The sequence below is a fragment of the Synchiropus splendidus genome, chromosome 18, assembly GCF_027744825.2.
Source record: "Synchiropus splendidus isolate RoL2022-P1 chromosome 18, RoL_Sspl_1.0, whole genome shotgun sequence".
Classification (NCBI taxonomy): Eukaryota; Metazoa; Chordata; class Actinopteri; order Syngnathiformes; family Callionymidae; genus Synchiropus; species Synchiropus splendidus.
Window position 1 is genome coordinate 10,708,714 of NC_071351.1, and position 20,388 is coordinate 10,729,101.

The window sequence follows — 20,388 nt, forward strand, 5'->3', positions numbered from 1 at the left end:
GACCATAAACTTGTTTAATGTTGGTTGTTTTTGTTAGTACAGTACTTTGAATAGTTAGTGGATAAGTTAGACTGTAAATGACAAGCAAAGAGGCCAGTTTTTCACAGCTGATTTCACAGAAACATCAACCAGAATGACATGTCAGACCATCATATTGTAGTGATCACTCCAAATAAAGTGATGGAGGTTAAGACAAATATTGTGTTTGTGGGTTCAGAAGTCACACTTGATGGCAACTTTCACACTTTGTGATCCAGAGTTCTACGTCCCTTTTGTGAAGTTCAAGAAATACAGTTTGTTATCTAGTGTAGCTGGCCTCCTCACGATGTGACATTACAAATCTTTAGTTTGTGGATGTCCAATCAACTTGTGTTCATAAACTCATTTAACTCATGTGAAATCTGAAATTATTTAGTAAAAGAGTTTTTTTGAGGCAGATGAATCTGTCATCATGCTCTGAGCTTTTGGTGGTAAGATTTATTCATAAATAAAATGTTCGTAATACTTAAACATTATGCTTTATTTGATTATCTAACCTCTTCAGCCTGTGAAGTCAAAACAATGACACATTAAACATTCAAACATTATTTCAAACACTGCCACTGTTTACCTCAGTTTTCTCTTTCTTATCTTTCTTTTCCTTCTTTCCATCTCCTCCCCCTGAGCTCTTCTTCTCCACCCAGAGTTCAGATTTCTCCACTAGGGTGCGAAGGCGGTCCAGGTCAGCCTTGATCAACTTGTAGTTCTCCACGTCCTGAGCTGAGATCAGCAGTTGCACCTATGATAAACCAAGGCAGAACTCACATGATTCAAACATATTTTATTTTGTGAAAAATATATAAACAAAATATGAATAATTTTTTGTGTGTGTTCACCTGCTTAAAGGTATGCAGCACTTCCTGTCTTTGGCTGAAATGTCTAAAAAGCAGCTGAAGAGCTCCAGACACCAGAGGAGGGTAGTCGTGCATGGTGAGATGGATGAGAACCCGCAGAAACATACGGCCGCCTTCATCATCCACCTCCAAAATACTGTTCCCTTTACTGATCGTACCGAGAGACACACAAATAGAGGTAAAACAGTGATTTATTTTATAAAACAATTGGTCCTTCTTGACCAAATAAAGGACAAAAGCACATACCCAACTCCAAACATGGCCTCTGCTTGTTCTCCAATGTGCTGAAGGTTAATTGTAGCTTTGGAAGAGAAATATAAAACATTTAGCATGTATCACAAGCGCACATAATAAATAAACAAAAGCAAAAACGATGCCTTGTTGCACCAGAACTCTAAGTCTATGTGAATGCAATCTTAATTTACTTTAGTTCTGGTTTTACCTGTAGTTTCCGTGCTGATTGGAATGCCTGAAAGCATCGAAGAGTGACAACACATCTTTTTAAAAGATGCAAAGATTAATTTGATCCTTATCAGTTATGAACTCTATGGCTTCTATAGATGTGTATGCCCATGACCACCACAGAAAAGTCTGAAGGAAAAAACCTGGTTTTGAAAAGATGCAAAACCTGACAACATGATATAATAGTTTGCAACCACGTAGCCAATGCACGTCACAGACATCTTTAATATGTGATGCTACCATGTTGTTACGCTAGGTATGCAAATTGTTCTTGATAATCTTGAAATACATTATGAAATAGCATTATTGGCCAAAGCAGTGCCTTTAATCGAGTAGTTACAATCACCACTTCTTTAATAGAGCATTTCTTTTTTGAGTACATATAGATAAAATACTTTTTGGCAACAACGTAAAATTGCATCATCCACTGCACATTCTAGTAGCATTACGTGATCTGTGGATTTGTTGTGCACCTCTGTTTCAACACACCATCTTTCCCTTCATTCATTTCTATAGAAAGCATTTTACAGAAATGCATGCAAAATTTTTCACGCAACATGCACAGTTTGGATCTTAAGATTGAGTGCCATCTTCTTTAACAAAAAGAAAGAAAGAAAAGAAGGTGCTGCAAGAATAGCCAGAGCCAAGCGCTAAAAGAAATACCGGCATGCTCCAGATTGGTGGTCGCATCTGCGTCAGCCATTGGATAAACATCCACAAACTCTTTCTTGAACACAGAGAGCAGGAAGGAGAGGCGGTAGTCCAGGCGGACATTCAGGATAAACTGTAAAGAGGGAAGAAAAAAAAGGTATGGCATAAATACCAGTGCAAGTTGTAAAGAAAAAAATAAAGATTGAGCTAATCATAAGGATTAGCCAGTTAAGCCTTATTCTTTTGTCCATCAGCAGAACATTCCCGGGAGAGCGACAGGTGACGTTCAATTGATTTTCCGAGATGAAATTCCACACTGCAACACCGTTAAACTTCTAAGAGCAATGTCATCCACCATCATTAAGAGGAATGCATTTCACATGAACTCTGTAATCGGACACTGACATTTGGATTCCACTGGACACACGCGACTTTAAATAAAAACAAATGTGAAAATCTGAAATATCAATGTTTCTTCTTTTTAAAAAATCTTCTACACTATATTGAAAGCAAGTAAAAAGCAAAAATAAGTGAACGTGTCCATTTGCAAAACCCAGCAATGGTGGTGTTTACACCTCATGGCTTCCACCTGTCCAGCCTTTAAGCTGGACGTGATTGTCACACAACTTCTGTCTGAACAAAAGCCTGCAACTTCTCATGTTGCTGAGCCAAGTTTGCATTGCACTTATAGTAGTATGCATAAGCCCTGAGGATGATGTACCAATACTCAACACTGACACAACTTTCAGTGGGAGGTTTTGAAATATTTCACCTTTATTTTGGCAAGTATTCCAGTAATTTCTCCCTCCTCCAAACTCCCACCAGTGTATTTGTATTGCCTCACTTTCACTCCTCTATCTGGTTACCTGTAATATCTCCAGTATTTTCAGCTTGGTGTCCATCACTGTCAGGTCCATCTTGTCGATACTATCTTTTCCTAATCTCTGTCCATCAAGTGCAGCACCCAGTCCAGCCCCTCTTGCCCCTGGACCTCCAAATATAGACTGCTTTCTGGCAAGGACCATGGTGGACATCATCGCACCCATGCCATGTATGGATCGCTTCACGTTCTTCCCTGCAGACAAAAGCAATGAGTCAGTGTACAATGGATTACAGTTATATAGTAACTTTTAACGACTGAACCAAGAACAATAACAATGACTACTGCAACAACTGTGAACTATATCTATAATTACGAAGGCTCTGGCACTACCTCTTATGATTATACAGTCACTCCAGCTATAACAATGGTAGAGGAACTCCCCCCTTGTGGCGGAAAGCATTCATACCAAAGACATTATTCAAGATATGCTTCAGTCTACAGTACAGGAATCTTTGCTACTGCAAAAATGCACATCCTAAAAATCAATGTAACACTGTCATTGCTATTAGGTCATAGCAGCGACTGTTTCAATAGTAAGAGCTACATACTACATGAGCCAATGGATGATAGTTTAGTTATTTACCTGATCCGTCATCACTGAACATCATCCCAGTATTTGGGTTCGGCCTACAGTCAATGATGCCCAACAACGTTCTTGTGAGTCTGAGAAGCTCAAAGAAACTGTAGAAACCAAAGTAGATCAGGTGTCTGGCTAAACTCACCACCTGGGAAGGTAAAGAAACAGTGTTGAGTCAAGATGGAACAGAATATACGGAGTAGTTTTTGCAGTCAGACCTCATAGGTGAGCTTGTTCTTCTCTTCATTATGAAATGGAACTTCATCATTCAACACATTGTTGAGGTATTCTTCCATAAATACCATAGTGTTGGAGAAACGGTTCTTCTTGTTGTCTCTGCTGTCATCCATGTTAGAGTCGTAACTGAGAACAAAAATTGTATCGCTTGATAAAGAGATCACTGAACTAAGAACACCATTTGGGTGCAGCTTCAATCTTATTGCTTATTAAACATAAAAGCACCGACTAAAGTAAAGTGAAGATACTGCTTGATGAAAATGACTTTTCGAGTATAATTCTCTTTAAACAATGTAGTTAACAACACATTTCTATGGAATATTTGTTTGAAAACATACTCTTTTATGGTGATTGATGTCGGGATTTCAGTCCAGAGTCGGGCAAACTTGACTGGGGTGACCAGTTCTTGTGGGTCTCGGTCTACATGTGCGTGTAGCATGAGACGACAGAAAGAGGCTCGCAGGTCGAAGGGCAGAGTCTCATCCATCATGCACAGGAAGATGAGCTCCACATCAAGCTGCTTGGAGATCTCATCGATGGCAAGATACTGACGATCCAAACACATCCGGGCAAAAAGCTTCAACTGATACCTGTGACAAGAGCAAAATGGAAGCAATGGAAGTGAACGCCAATATATTATTGTACTTTTAATTTCCTGATCGGCCTGATGATTCATTCAGAAGGACTTCAGTTGAAATTACCTGTAATAGGTTAGAACATTCTCATCATGGGTGTTCCCCTGCCTGGCCTCTTGTGCCAGGTGTCTGATGCTCTTCTCCTGCCTCTCGTTGGTCTTGTCAGTCCACACCAGCCACACCTGCAGCAAACAAGGCAAGAAACTCAATCCACAGATGGAATAGGTCAAATTTGTTGACTGAAAAAAATATATATCATACGGCACGTACACATCTAGTTCTTATAGTTTTTTGTGTGTATTATTTGAGATTTATTAAACAAATACTCCTCTTAGTGGGGAATCGAGTATGAGTTCATATCTGAGAGCAGGATTAAAAATATCCACCTCGTCCTCATCGGCAAAATCGTCCAGATAGTCACCCTGAACGCCACCTGAAGGCGGCTCTTTGGGGATGCGACGTCTGAAAATAAAGAGGATGTAAATCCTTCAGATACAGATACAAATGCATTTGTTATGCGATGTGTCTCAACCAACTCAGTCTTGATGAGGATGTCCTGGTTTTTGGGGTCCAAGACGCATTTACAGATGAGCTCCTGGGTGACAGGGATGGCCACATTGTTGGACACACAAAGGTCTGACAGGTAGTCCAGAAACCTGCCATTAAAAAAAAAAATCACATTTAAAATACCTGCTGCCAGAAATGCTTTTTCTGTCACTGGCCATATTTACCTGGGCTCTCGATTCTTCCGGACAAGGCTTACGAAAGTTTCCACTTCGGTTTTGGTGATGTGTTTCTCCAGTAGCTTTCGGTTGTTGTGCAGCAGCGCGGTGATTGTGTCTTCAGCCAGGATGTCGTAGCCAATCTGACTCTGCATCACACCAAACTGCTTTGCTATGTGCTCCTGTAGAGGCAAAGAAAAGTTGAGAGAAATTCACAATACCTCTTTTTTGGTGACCCACAGCAAATATATAGACATGGCATGAACTGGAGCCAATTTAATAGAAAGATGACATCTCTAAATCTGACTTCACCTGGTTTTTACGGTAGTCTTCCTGAGAATGACGCAGGACTCTGTAGCACAGACGGAACATGTACTGGTAGGGAGCGTTTTTCTGGTCGGCCAGCTCTTCTAGCCGCAGCAGAGGCCCCTCACCTCCCCCTCGGTCTTTAAAAGGAACTTTAATGATCCCAAAGATCTGAGGGCACACACAAACACACCAGATCAGCATGCATTTTCATAAAAAGGACTAACTTGAATGAAGATGAAACAGCATCAAAATAAGGAGTAGATTGCAAATGCTGTGCCATACCTGTTTCAAAATGTTCTGCTCTCGCATCAGCTTCTGTCTCTCTCGGTTGGCTTTGGTCATGACGATGTCAAGCACGGGCTGACCACTGTTGATAACATCTGCCACAAAGAAAACCACATCCTCCAGCAGTTTGATGGCAAAGCTGTGAAATAAAGAATCAGTCAAGAACTACACTTGAAACAGGTTCAGTGCTGAGGAAACCGACCGACGATCATTCTGGCTGATGAAACCTTGACTGAATTGGTCCACAACGGTGCTTAACATGGCACTTGCATCGTTGGCAAAGTCCAGATCTCTGATTTCCATCACAGGAACTGAGACGATGGCAAAAGCCTCTTTGTCCTCCTTAGTCGCGCAGGTTCCCAACTGAAGCAGCAGATCGACACATTTACAACCAAATATATAACAAAAATATTATCACTTGGATGAACAAAATGGGGCAGTAGGATCATCTCAAATGCAACACACCATGAGTCTGATGGGTCTCTCTTCGTCTATATCGATAGGGACATTTGTGCTCTGGATCCAAGTGTTTGTGCACAGATGCCTTAATCGCACGTATGAGTTCCTGCAGATGTTAAAAGATTGTTTACACAAGTGCCATTGGAATCATTTCTGTGTTGTACTACTCTTATTTCAATTCAATTATGAAGTGAAATGATGGACAAAGGTTGAGCGATGACAGTAAAAAAAAAGGAAGTTGATCCCAATAACCCCATAAATACACTTTACACTTACGCTAATGCATGCAACATAATTTTGCAGCAAGCCATTACAGGTTAAGGAGTGACAAGCTAGCTTACCGTGGCACAAAGGAGTCTGTCTTTTGGAGTGTGGTGGGGTCAAGCTCAAACAGCGAAGCAATGTCGTTCCCATGAGGCACAGCGACGAGCTTGTACTTGATCCTCTCACCATGGGAGCGCTTGTTGCTACGGCTGCTATCCAACTGGAATCAAGTGAAACACATGCATGAACTAAAGCAAAAATGAGGTGCAGTGCAGTTCCATTAAAGAAACCCAAGTCCAGAACTCACAGACGAAGAGAGCTCAGCATTATCGCCCTTATATCCAGGATTCTCCTGCAATTAAAATCAAAATGTCACTTGTGAGCAGTGAAATCATTATTGGCTGTTAAGACAAGTCACACTTTCACTCTGGCTTTTTAACTATTACGAGGATGATGCAATATCTGCCTAAAGTGTGAGATCCAAAATCCAAACAAGCTCTAAATGCAGGATCAATTCTGGTACATTCCTGGGTCCGGCTGTTTGGACAGGGAATAAAAAGACTATTGCTTATGGACTTCCACTTTCTAAAGAAGAAAAATAAACTTCTATTACTACTTTTATCTTGGAGCAGTGGATCAAAGCTGCACGCCACTGCCCTCTTTGCACACGCCGCCCCTCCCTTCACAAGGAACGTCTGGATCATCACATCCAGTCCAACATCTGTTTCTCACTTTACTTATCCCACATTCCCCCAAGGAAAATCAGCCTATTTTAGCATTTATTACTGTGTGATTTACACATCTCAAAAGTCTCTAACACACAAATGTTATGACATTCTTCAATATCAAACTTATGATATCAATATCAAAGTTATGTAGTTTCCTATAGTATACCTCAACATATGTGTCAATCCCAATCATTTCATTTCATGTAGATTTAGACTACTCCTGTTTAAAGTCATCGCTATACACTACAATCATAAAACGAAAAAAGAGCATCTTTTTTTGTGAAAGACCGAGGTTTATTTTTTTCCAAAACAACTGAGTTACCTCTGCCGCCAAATAGTTTCCAGTGGCAAGATGCTTAAACCGGTAGAGGCTGTTCCAGTGTCCAGCACCCCCACGACATGGATCATGATGTACTACCTAAAATACCAATGAGAAAATATCTAAGTTTAACAAAATGTGCATCAGTGAGACTACAAAAGTCCACATACTTAGTACCTCAACTTCCCACAGAGCGTTAGAGCTGGTGGCTGAGGTGGCAGACTGCCTCAGTGTGGTCCGGAGGAAGACGTGGAGCTTGCTTTTATACTCATCACAGGTGAGAAACTTCTCCTGCTCAGCGTGAAAGAGACGCACCACATCACCCTGAAAAAGTTACCTCCATCAATATATGGTCCAAAGCAACTGTATGTTCTTTTTTTCACATTAAGTTTAAGTTTGCGATGGAATCTGCTTCAGTCGTTGACAATGTTCCAATGGGTTAATATTACATTAGAAGAACACTGCTCTCGGACTGCACTTACGCCTTTTAGAACCTCCTCTCTGTGGTCGCTGAACATCATGAACAGGTTGATCTTCCAGCTGGTGTTGCAGTTGACAGAATTAACCTGTGTGAAAGGGACAGTCATTAGAAAGATGGTTGGTGGCGATTCCTGTAATGATGTCTCACCTCTTTGCATCCTGGATGGTCAGTCAGCTCATAGTTGGAAGCATGAAGCGGCTGACCTGCATTTACAGGGTTGAGGATGACTTTATCTCCCACCACCACCTGGACCGTTCAGAGAAAATATCAGTGGCTCATCATCAACAGAGTGAATGTACGAGTAATAACGTAATATTTTGATTTACATTGTCACCATTGGCTCTCAGCTTCCAAAATGGCTGGATGAAAAGCCAGGAACCCTCATTCCCTGTGCCGTCCAGAGTGACCCTCATGGCATTCTTCTCCAGCAGAGCAGGGAGACGCTTGTTCACCGTCAGGTACTTGTTACTCTTCATGTGGAGCAACTATATGGAGACACAATAGTTCAGACAATAATAATAATCTAATACAGTCAGAGAGGCAAAGCCAAAAACACAAACACATATATCATTCCTTGATCTTCACCTCCTTCTCATTCAGCCAACAGGGTCTGCATAAACCAGCAACCACCCGCAGAAAAACCAACAAATACACTGACAAGAAACGGTATAGTATGCAAGACTTTCTTCATTTCATCTCACATTAATATCCTGTGAAGCTCTCCAGTCTAATATTCACATTTCTCTTTACCTATTCCCCACACGTTATGAGGATGCCCAGTCCAGAAAATGATAGACATTATTGGTATTCAAATTAAGCCATTCATAAAATGCCATTATCATGCTTGAAAAGCCAGCACTTTCATTTACTTCATATGTTTATGTACCAGCACTCACTTGCACTTGAGATGATCAGAATTTCAATATTGCGCAACTATTTACACTTTTTTTGGAACCATTATGCCCCAGAGCAAGTCATGTTGAGCAAATAATAAATAATAATCTTCAGACCTCCGTTAGAATTTAGACCAGTTTTCACACATTTTTTTTAAGATACAGTTTCGTACCACAATTTTACAGACTTATGCAATACAAACATCGGAGCCCGGCTTTTATCTTTCGCTGCTATCTGCAAAGAGAAATGTATTAGAAGAGCTGCAGAATGTTTTCACCGTGAATCATTAAGTGAGCGCTATCAGCTGCAGCGTTGCTCAGGAGAGCCACACCTAGATGTGTGTGAGCGAAATGACAGGTCAAAAGCCTTGGAACAAGGTCAATATTGACTCATCAGATAACAGCACATCCCTGCGAGGAGAGTGTGTCACTTTCTGTGTGCGTTCCAGACAGGTTTGGCACATGTTCCTACACCTACGGCGAAGGAAAAAAAAGGGCCGGAGAGACAATGATCTTTACGTTTACCAGCAGTGCTTTTAAGTAACATAAAATTAGGAAACTTGTCATGGGACAGAGAGGAAAAGGTTTGCCCTTATTGAGATTGTCACTTGCCTGATAGCAACTTGTCAAGGAGAAATAATGTGATCTGAAAAAAAGTATTGCTGAACAAATGTTCAGTTCTTGTTCAGTTATTCATTTGACAGCATTTGCGAACCACAAGTAATGCAGCTTATAACAGAGCTTCATCTGAGGAGAGGAGAGATGTATTGGAGTAAGAATGATAAATAAAAGGAGAAGAGAGAGACAACTAATGGGGTTCATGGAAGCAGTCAAGGAAGACACAAGGGGCAAACATGGAAACTGACTTCCTGCTCCCACACCAGGAACAAACCACCAGTAGAGCACTGTCCAAAACATACTCTCCATATTCATACTCCATCAACCATCTTTCTCTTTTACTGGCACACTTTTCCCAAGGCCTGTTTTACTACACCTACGATGAATCAGAGCTACTAGAGAGATAATCACTGACCAGACAGCATTCACCAGGACAGCCCAAATTCCTGAGCGCTTTGATATCACTACCGAGGTGAGCAAATGACTGTAAAATTTAATGACAGCTGTAAATCTCAACGGCTGTGGTTGACATAATGTTTTTGGACTAAACAATTGACCCACATGGGACATTTTAAAGATCTGTTATTATTCTCTTCTCAAGTACTTTCATTTGATGTTGGATCCTTAAGGAGCACTATTTTGTTTTAATACAATAAAATGTAAATATTCTAATACAGAGTAGAAATCGTTCATTTCTCCCAACGCCTCAGTTTCTTTTCATAAACCCTCTTGGAAAATAATAGAAGCGATGAAAACTAGTAGGCAGGTTTAGGAAATTACAGATGTGACTCACCTGTATGACCGTTCCATACTTCACTACGTCTCCATGGACTTTTTTGTTTTCTGTTTCATTCTGCTTCTGCTCAAGGTTGGACGCATGCTGAAACAGGACAGACATGAAGTGTCCTTTAAAAATCAAATCATAGTTTCACAGGCGTTGAAACTGTCAAATAAGGCCAATATGTAAGGCGCATACAACTACACATTTCAATGATTATTACTTTCCCATTTTCATTTACAATGCTATGGTTTTCTGACACATTGTGGTCTTGGTATTGCACCAGCAGAGCTCAAAGAGGCTTCAAGCGAGACAGACTTCTGGGCCTCTTTGCTCGAGCTGTTGTCCCTGAAAGCCATCCCCAGATAACCAGGGGAAGATGGATGGGCATAAAAGCAATGGAAGCAAAATGAAGCTGAAACCAGATGCAAATACATACCTGCAGTTTTTGTAGCAGCACAACATCCCCAATCTTATCCTTCTCATGTTTGGCCTGCTTCGCTTTCCAGAACTGTTTCTGAGCGGAGTACCGACTCATGGGACACACCTTGAACAGGCAGTCTGCAAATAAAGCATTAAAAAGCACATTATTTTACGATAATTGTTCATGGATCAACTTGCAAACAAGGACTTCAATCCTCTTCTTTTTAGTCTTGTCATTGTCTCCCTTTTGTGCCACTGATTTCACAATAATTGACTCCTGATATTCGGATGAGTGCTCAACATCCGCCTACCATTCAGTCAACACTCTGGCTGCCTCCAAGTCAAACATGGCTGGATGTCAGAGACCGCGACTGTGCAATGGAAATGACTGAAGTATTTTTTTTATTTAATTGAATTAATGCAAATAAAGATAGTGAAACTATGCATTGCAAACAATCATATTTGTAGAATATGCTTCAATATAATTTGTTCAGTTAGGTATGGTTTTCATCATAGTGCAAATGTAAAAATATGGCAGGAAATGTTTGGCATGTTTGTATTTGAAACCACATGTTCTTTTATTGATTCTTTGAATACATTCGCCTGGCAGAAGCTATTGCTATTAGATTATAGATTTATTATTTTACTTTCAAAATGTGAAGCAATGCCGTGAGATATGTCTAGTTCCCCCAACAACATACTTTTTTTGCCGTACTACAATACAGAAAAATTGCACATCCACTTCTGTTACAGACAAAAACAATGTTTATGAAGTTATTCTTTATTGAAAGTTGATCTAAATTATTTTCTTTTTCTTTTCTTTAATGTTGACAAGGATACAATGTTATGCAGACTCCTTATAATATAGACTACTTATAGACAAGCGATGCTATTTACAGAGGCGATGGAGAGTTGGGAGGGCGCGAAATGTTCACTTCTTTTTGAGGGGTTTGCAACAGAAAATAATTGAGAAGCACTGCTCTAGTCTGAAGTCTGCACTGTCAAAACTAACTCAGGGGAGCAAATGGTATCATGCAATTTGTGTTTTGTATCTGCATGTGTGTGACCTTCAGACAACAGCAGACATGTCCAGACAGTCCCTGATCTAGTCTGATGTTTGCAATAATTGTTCTGATCCTTCTCAAAACATGCACATCTGCTTAGTGTGATCTCCATACAAATACAAATACAAATATGGCTCATAATCCGGGGTGGAAAAAAAGTTATTCATTGTTAGTTATCTATTGTGATTGATCACATTTTAATATTTGAAGGCAGACTGATCTAATTTTAGATGAATCTGAGTACATAAGCTTCAACATCAGGGTGGAATGCTCATTGGAATGCTATTTCATAAAGTTTTTGTGCTTCAATATAAAGTCTATACATGACTAATAGGTATTTTTTTAGTAATTTATGAAGTGAAAACAATTTATAAAAGTCCCAATCCTAATTTTAGTAGATGATAATCCAGTCACTGCTGATACTTTTGGTATTTTTAACTTCAAATTATGAGCTGGTGCTCTGCAAGCATCCCGGACCATGTTGCTGTTATCAGAGGTCTTTGTGAGAAGTATGAGGATGGATTCTCCACTTCAAAGGATCCAGCTGTGACAAATTAAAAACAGCTGCATTGAGATCGTGGGTTCGGGAGAGAATACACAAATCCTGTTAGATGATCTATATGTGAGTAGATCTCCTCACAGTTCCTTCAGTGATCAATTTGGAAGCCAATGTTTGTTCATACAAATACGATTTTTAGCCTGTGGGTCATTAAAAAAAAAAAGCACTCCACGCCAAGTTTTCCTCATGACACATTTCCAACTACGGAAAGACAAAAACATTTCGATAGAAATTGACCCATCAGTCTTACCCCTGAATTTCTTCGGAGGATTATCCAAATCTCCGGCAGCTGGTTCAACCACACAACGGTCATCCACCAACCTGCACACAAAGACCACATGACAACTTAACTATCCATTTTAGAAGGATTTTGATCGAGGCAACAAAAAAAGAGTAAGGAAATGAAAGGTCTCAGTCAAAATGCAGAGGTTATCTGATGTTCATTTGGTGTTCACAGGAGCCATGTTTGGTAAATGTGTTACAAGTGTCTGGGCTCCAGGCTGTGTCGGGGGTCATTAAAGGAAGTATTACCATCGGTGTTTAGGAAACACTTGGCCTCTGGCTGTCTGACACACACGCTCTCACACAGTCAGCTGGATTACCTGTTCATCTCTGAATGCCAGGGAGTCGATAATGAAATGGAAGTGTGAAAAACGATTCCAGAGTTGGAGAATCTATTGTGCATGTTGTTGGCTTGAGTGTCAAGACTTGCTCCCTGCCACCATCACCCCGGCCTCTTTGTTGTTTTCACAGCACCTCGCCTCCCACAGACTCTAAACCACCACTACAACAACAGCCAATCAGTTCTTTTGTCTACCTGCCAGGTGGGCTCCATTTACGGCAGCTGCCTGTCAGTCACAAACCCTCAGGTATGCAGATACGATCACAAACAGTCAGCTGATAACACTTCATTAACCCAAGCAGAAAATTGGAATCAAAGTCACCATTCGAATCAATCATCATCTATTTTTCCATCTTTTTTGATACACTTTGTTAAAAAAAAAATCTATTGTCGGTCAAGCTTCACAGTCAACGGCCTAATAGTTTTATGGGGTTGGCAGACCAGGACATGCATTAATGGTAATGTGTGTTTATCATGGCAGGTTTGTGCATGTTACTCTCACAGGTGACTGATCTCATTGACATGCTTCTTTCAGTGGCTGGAGGAAAACGCATTTTCATTTTTCCCGTACCCATATGTCTTGTGTGGCAGGATAAAGAGATTTGAATACAGCCATTTGAATTTGTATGTCTGAATAGGCAAAGGGGCTTCCTCTGCTGAAAGGAACTTAAACACATCTCATCACAGCACTGTGTATGTATTTCATCCCTTGTTTTTTTTTAGTAAAGTTTAAGAATATTTAATTTCCCTTCATATGAACCAACAACTCAAAATTGAATTTATTTATCTAATTTGATAATGAAACAGGAAACTAATTTGACTAAAGGGAAAGCACTGGAGGCAGACACTCCTTATTCAAATGTACTTCAAATATACGCACACTAAACTTGAACCAATCTGGCCTTAAGAAAGAATCATGGAACCAAACTCTATCAAATGTGTGAAGTCAGACCTGCAGTATGTGGCATGTGTTGTTACAGCTGTCCACTATGCCAGTCACAAAAAAGATGAGAAAGTTATTAACAGCAGAGAATGTTAATGATCTAGATGTTAATTTTACATCACAAAACCTATTAGAATGAGTTGCGTAGCTCTATACCTAAAAACCTGTTCACCTCAAGAGAGTTGTAGTAATATGTAATTCTTCATAATGTTTGGGAAAACAAGCACGTTGTCTCATGTGTTCATAGAAGCATTGAAAATTAAATTTAAAAAATGTGTTTGTTATAAATACAGTTAATCAATTCGTACTTTACCCAAATACCAGTTTGTCTAACACGCTGGGAATTTCCACTTCCTCCTTTGTTTCCTTAGTGAGTACATTCTCATTCCAGATTTAACTTCTTGAATTACATTTCAAAGCAAAACATGCCTTTCCAGATAAAATTCTAGACCAGTGTTGCAATATGTGACTTGATGATGTATGAGTAAAGAAACAGGAAGTCATTCAAGTTCCTACATCACATTTAAGAGACACAAAAAGTATGTTTACTTTTTACTGAAATTAAATACGTTCGAATAGGCTCATTCATTCAACTTAAACACTTGTCCATTAATAATGGATAGAAAAGAGTGCTGTATTAATTCGCTTCATCACTAGGCACAGACAGCAACACAAATACACACGTGTTTGGACAATTTAGACATTATTTAATTAACATAGTAGAAATTAAGAAGCACATTCCGAGTGAATTTGAAGAGTGAGTCGGTAAAAAGAAAAGTTTCATGACAAAATGTAGTCTTGTATTGCAAAAATGAATGTAACCACCTCCTGAAGCAAATCTGCAACTGGACAAAATGACTACTTTGGCGAAAACTAAGAAGTAAAGTTCACCTGCATCCATATGATGAGTCATTATTCTTCAAATACAAGATGAGGGAGAGCGGCCAAAGTCAACAAGTGACTGTGGAGGCCACAAATGGGCTGGAAAGGTCAGGACGGAGTCAAATGTAAAAGTGTGGGTGAAAAACCACGAATCAGGAAATACACCCAGCACAACATACACATACACACTGGCACATTGTGAATCAGTCCAGGACAGACGTAGAGTCACATCCTCTTCCTGCCATGGAAGTTGTTTGTGCCAGAGAAAAAGAGCATGTTGGTGCGGCGTGGTCATGAAATTTCAGTGAATTTATGGATCTTTTATGCAATGTTAATGCGATACGGTAATTTCGGACATGGTAACATGTTTGATGTGAAATACCAACTATTTTGGGTCAAGCGTGATGAAGACAACATTGACACAGTGGCGGAATGGTTTTAAAAACTGCATGACTGGCAGGTGACAATATATACAGCATACCCTACCAAAAATATGTATACCATATTGTAATAGATGAAAATATTAAATTGAAACTTAGTTTTTAGGTTTGTGGCAATTAGTAGCTTTGAAATACTGTAGAGCTGCTGCCTTGTAGGGTCCGTTTATCTTGAATTTTGTCCCCACTCAGCTTGAATTGGTTGTCTGCAAGTCCTGTGATTGAATGCCAAACAATCAAAGGTGTGCCCCAGTTTTCGCCCCATGCAACTAGGATAGGCCCCACAAAATACAACCCCAGAACCAGAATAAGTGGAGAACAAAGACGGACGTGTTGGTGAACTATAGCTATTTTGGTAGTATTTATTCCAAACAATGTACTTTCATGAAACTGTGCAAAAGGTTGCTAATATTAACAGATTTGATCTCAAATTTGCAGTTTTATGCTCTAAATCTCCAACAAACAGGACATGGAACCACCTTTTTCATGGAGCATGAATTTTCTTTTCCAGTGAGAACTGGTACCAGAACCTAACGGGTTAGCCATCAGATCCTAATCTCCATTCACATGCAGTGGCCATGTACGTGATACTTACACAGGTCGAAATCTGATGGTATATTGTAGCACCTTTTCACATTCTAGGCACTAGATGTGTAAGTGTGATGTCAGTTAGCCTGTAGTGAATCCAGGTTTCCCGCACTATAGAACACAACTGACACAATTACAGGTATTTATTTGCTCCTACTGTGTGTGTGTGTTTCAGTCCTTTGTTTTCTTTGCAAATTACACCCTGAAGCAAGCAACAGTTTCAGGATCCACAGCACAAATAGTTCACAGGGAAGTGCTTCTTTGTTTCCTTATGGGACAAAATAATTTGACTCTAAATACTGCAAAGATATGTGCCTTTGTCACACAACTGAGATGATGATGATGATGATAATCCAGTGACGTGGTCATATCATTTCACATCAATCTTATGGTTTATCTTTGCAACACACAAAAAGTTTCTTACAAGTATCGAATTGTCGTGATAGTAATATAAGTTGTATGAAATTACACTATTCACTCAATATTTTTCATCCTCTTGTTCCTATTACAAGAGCAAACTCCAGTTACATGGGACTGGTCAGTTTATTACAGGACACCTATAAGTGTATCCACATAAAAGCACTCACTGCTCTGTATTATGTGGCGAATATGTTTAGAATATTTAAAAATGAGTATTTTACAAAGTGGTTAAGTGCTGTTGTCTACTTGTGTTGGGAAGATGTGAATGTTGGGGTGTATTGATGTTGTCTAAGTAAATGAAAGGTTTGTAAATATTTAACTCTCATCTCAGTTTTGTTATCCCATCACATTGTGATCAGAACCTTCTTTCAGCCAGTAATAAAATAAATAAATAAACGTAATGACATTAAACAGAACTCGTCTTTTACGAGGCTTGACTTGTCAAAAGATGAATAAGTTGATCTAAATAGTGTAAAATGTAGCTTTGTAAGTGGAGTTTGTTAGTGAATTACAGTGTAAATTAATACATGTAAGACAAAGAAATGAATATCTTTGAAAGACACTAAGTAGGTGTTGTTTATTTAGAGTAACTCTTGAAGACATCAGTAGAAAGCAGAGGTTGAGACACTCACCCCAGAGTACTGATGAAGCCATTGACAGTTCCCTCCGCGTACATAGACACGATATCTCCAATGTGAAGGAAGCTGGAGGCAGAGTCCGACATGCTGCTGCTGGTTCTGGGTCTCCAAAACCTTTCACTTCTGGGTCCCGTTTCTTCTGAAAACACCCCAAAGCATTACAACTCACTGAAGCTCCATGTCTCTCCGAGTCCTGCAGCAGCTGGAGTCCAAAGCTCTCAAGTCAACCTCCAGGGTTCCCCGCGCGCGACTCCGCTCATGAGCGCTCAGCGTGGTGCTCGAGTTTCTGAAAGATACATTGACTTTACAACCCGATATGACCGCGGAACAAAAGTTTTCGAAGCGTGTGTGAGTCGCTCGGAGCTCACACAGTCAAGTGTCGGCGCTGCTCTTCCCTCCCTCCTCAGCGCGCTGACAGTGGTGTGTGCAACCAGGAAGTGAATCGAGGTGTCGATAAGGATGACAAGCTACAAATGAGAATAACAGAGTCAAAATGTGCCCAGCACACACAGTCACAACATATGAACGTCTCCTTTTTGGTGGCAGTTCTCATACGAAGCACTAGGTGTCACTGGAGTTTAGAATTGTGAAGCAATTGCGTGGACCTTTTCCATTCAAAATGATCAATGATGCGTTCAAGTGACGACTGACAGGCGTTCATTTGTAGTTTTGTGTGACTGAGGTGTGTTTATGTTGACATTTAATGGTTTTTTATGATTATTATTACTCTACTGTACAACAAGAAAGACTGAAAAAAATATTCATCTCATTCAGTAGTATTATTGCATTACATTTCCAGTTACATTCCCCACTTTGGTGCATTAATTGTAGCATCTAATATGTATGCAAAACCATGTTTGGTCAGTTTACAGTGACAAACTCAAATGTGAAAATCAAATGGAGCCACACCTCGATCTCGTACTGAATATCTGCTGCATTTTACGGCAACATTCCTCTCAACTTTCTAAGGAATTTCAGAGTAAACAGAGTCCTGTTTCCCCATTGAGAACGTGCAAGTGATTAAAGCGCACAGTGCGGAAATTGTTGGAGGTTTGTGGTGGACCACACTTTTGTGCAACAGGTAAAGGAAAGCAACAATTTCCAAACTGATTGTGCGTGTGTGCGTGTGTTTTCGTGCTTGTGTTGAGAGAGGCGGGTGCACTTCCTGTTTGAGCAGTTAAAGCAGCAGGCAACAGGCTGGTAGCAGGTCTGATGCTGTCACTCTGCTACCATAAACCAGTTTGAACTCACTGGACCTGACGCGCGCTCACACACGCTTGGCAGCTGGATTGTTGCGCCATCTCACCCCTGTGCGTTTGATTCAATCCAGCTACACAACTCATTCCAACTAAGACCGGTTGACCTTGATGGCACCCAGGTGTGTCTCATTGGCTTAAATCTTAAAGTGTGAGGCCAAACATTTATATCCAGAAAAGTTGATCACAATTCAAACCCTCTAACAATATTATTATACTTCTGACTCGCAATCTTTATATTTCCATCCCAGTATCACATGCTAAACCCTGTATTTGAAGTGAAAAGCAAACTGCATCTGATACATTTCCCTGCATTATTGTCTTTAAAACAGCGATCCATGTTGTTAAGTTGATGCATATATCTGTCTGCCACCAGCTCTGCAGCTACATTGCTGTAACGCCTGTTTAGTAGTCCTCCCAACTCTGTCCCATTTACCCACAAATTTATAGTGTGTTCGTCATGGTGACAGCTGGCACGAATGGGGCCCTAAGTTTCTTTGCTGGAGCAGAACACTGCTCTGTTGAGACTTAAGGCTTTGTAGTGCTCAGTCTGTGTAAAAAAAAGTGTATTTTTAGTGTAAAACTGTTTTAAATTAAAAGCAAAAAAAAGCCTGTCGATCAAATAATGGATAGCTTTAGCTCACATCTCATTGGCTCACTTTGGTGGAAGCTGCCTCCGTAAGCATCGATTTATCACTTTCCAATGTGTTTGGAATGTGGTGATGGGACAAAAAAAATGTAACTTCAATCTCAGGAAAGGCAATAACTGTGATGCACCTCCCGTTATATCCACTAGAGGCGCTAAATTGCCCTTCACCAGTTGCCCATTTAAATATTACAAATCGAGGAAGTCATGTTGTGTATGTAGTGTTTTCCATGCATTTTCATTATTGATGTCACACACATAGCCATGTCAAACATGAGTTATGCAAATAATCTGGAAACAAATACATATAGTTGGGAAGCGAAAGCTGGAATCTCTGATGGGTATAGTTAACTTTTGCATTACCTTTAGTTTATTTATTTACTTGAATGATTTTTTTTTTTTTACTTCTGGTACTATAAGAGAATCATTTATCATCATAGAGGCACACGACGACTGTTATTTCAACTGGGAAACCCTGGGGCAGTTTATATTTAATATTTAAATTGTGTGGTGGTGTCTTTGCCACCACACAATTTTCAGTCAAATTTATTTTAGTTGCTCATTAACATGAGATAAGATTTACTCAAGATGATCTGGGTTAGACACGATCACCGCAAGAAAATTAGCCCAAATATTTACTTTAAATATAAATACTCTGTCAGCAGATGTTTAGTTTACAGGTGGAGACATGCAGCATATTAAAAATAACAGTAGGTACCTAAGGCAGTATTAGCAAATGATCAAAATCCTGTTCTTCACATGGGTCTGTCAATTGAATGGGACAGCACTGCAGCTTGTCGCTGTATGAGTGGGGATGTGTTTATTCACCCTTTGTAGAATGGTTATTGCCTCCTTGGGGTGTGACCTGGTCACCTTTGCTCAGGTGAGAAGAGAACCAAAAATTTGGAAGCTTGAGTGATTAGAAAGACAATGGAATTAACCTTATTTACTCAAGTGATCCTATCTATAGTCAGGAAATGCAAAATTCACCTCAAATAAACGTCTTTCCTGAATTTCCCGACAGAAATTCAGAGACTAAACCAGGCGTCTTTGTAATATCGTTCATCTCAACTAAATATATGGACAGTAGGGGCTGAGCTCGGAGGGGGTCGTAACTGCAGTTTGGGGAGATTAAGATCAGAAAAGGAGAAGTTCCAGGCTCTGTTGTTTCACACACATTTTCCATCCACCTTCCCCTCCCATATAAGGTGTGTGCATGTGTTTTTGTCCTGGCTTAAGTGTGCATTGACCCATTCCATATTTCCATTGGAGAGACTGAGAGCCTTTTATAGAACTGCGGACACAGTGCGCTGACCTTAGCCAGAGCTCCCACCTGTGGCATCTTAGCCACCTTCAATCACTTAAATGGTTGTTATACATTTGCTTTGTTACACTATAACTGATGGATGACACAATATTGATGTGCCTCCTATAAATACTCAGAAGACATTAGGTTTATAGCTCATCCTCAGGGTTGTGACAAACACTGAAGTATGCTGTTTGGAGAAAAAAAATGCACAAAACTTCACAAATGTCGTCGTGTTGTTAAGTGTTTAATGCAGACATATTCTTTAACCAATTGCCCAGCACGTTTTCATTCCAGATTTGACAAGAAGAAACTGTTTTATGTCTCATTTAGGGCGTGGAAATATGCAAGAATGTTTAAACAGGAGCTGATGAGGAAACTGGATGAACAAGGAAAGACAAACACGCTTT

General features: G+C 40.0%; 1 protein-coding gene across 2 annotated transcripts in view; it reads right to left on the reverse strand.

The window, feature by feature from the left end:
* The window catches only part of itpr3 (inositol 1,4,5-trisphosphate receptor, type 3), a 28,673-nt gene extending 11,501 nt beyond the window's left edge, over nt 1-17,172 (reverse strand). Inside the window, exons 1-28 of one of the 2 annotated variants that reach the window (XM_053849074.1) lie at nt 16,765-17,172; nt 12,491-12,561; nt 10,634-10,755; nt 10,210-10,296; nt 8,232-8,390; nt 8,053-8,151; nt 7,907-7,990; nt 7,602-7,748; nt 7,428-7,523; nt 6,685-6,729; nt 6,455-6,597; nt 6,120-6,219; nt 5,857-6,017; nt 5,652-5,793; nt 5,373-5,537; nt 5,070-5,242; nt 4,875-4,994; nt 4,725-4,800; nt 4,405-4,520; nt 4,042-4,293; nt 3,685-3,829; nt 3,473-3,614; nt 2,873-3,081; nt 2,019-2,139; nt 1,336-1,362; nt 1,140-1,194; nt 876-1,041; nt 611-778 (exon numbers count right to left, since the gene is read on the reverse strand). In XM_053849074.1, the coding sequence (XP_053705049.1) occupies nt 611-778; nt 876-1,041; nt 1,140-1,194; nt 1,336-1,362; nt 2,019-2,139; nt 2,873-3,081; nt 3,473-3,614; nt 3,685-3,829; nt 4,042-4,293; nt 4,405-4,520; nt 4,725-4,800; nt 4,875-4,994; nt 5,070-5,242; nt 5,373-5,537; nt 5,652-5,793; nt 5,857-6,017; nt 6,120-6,219; nt 6,455-6,597; nt 6,685-6,729; nt 7,428-7,523; nt 7,602-7,748; nt 7,907-7,990; nt 8,053-8,151; nt 8,232-8,390; nt 10,210-10,296; nt 10,634-10,755; nt 12,491-12,561; nt 16,765-16,856 (3,483 nt within the window). In that variant the 5' untranslated portion in view covers nt 16,857-17,172. The remainder of the gene's footprint in view (nt 1-610; nt 779-875; nt 1,042-1,139; nt 1,195-1,335; nt 1,363-2,018; nt 2,140-2,872; nt 3,082-3,472; nt 3,615-3,684; nt 3,830-4,041; nt 4,294-4,404; nt 4,521-4,724; nt 4,801-4,874; nt 4,995-5,069; nt 5,243-5,372; nt 5,538-5,651; nt 5,794-5,856; nt 6,018-6,119; nt 6,220-6,454; nt 6,598-6,684; nt 6,730-7,427; nt 7,524-7,601; nt 7,749-7,906; nt 7,991-8,052; nt 8,152-8,231; nt 8,391-10,209; nt 10,297-10,633; nt 10,756-12,490; nt 12,562-16,764) is intronic. The other variant, XM_053849075.1, reaches the window with a different exon arrangement.
* Between the last annotated feature and the right edge of the window lie 3,216 nt (nt 17,173-20,388).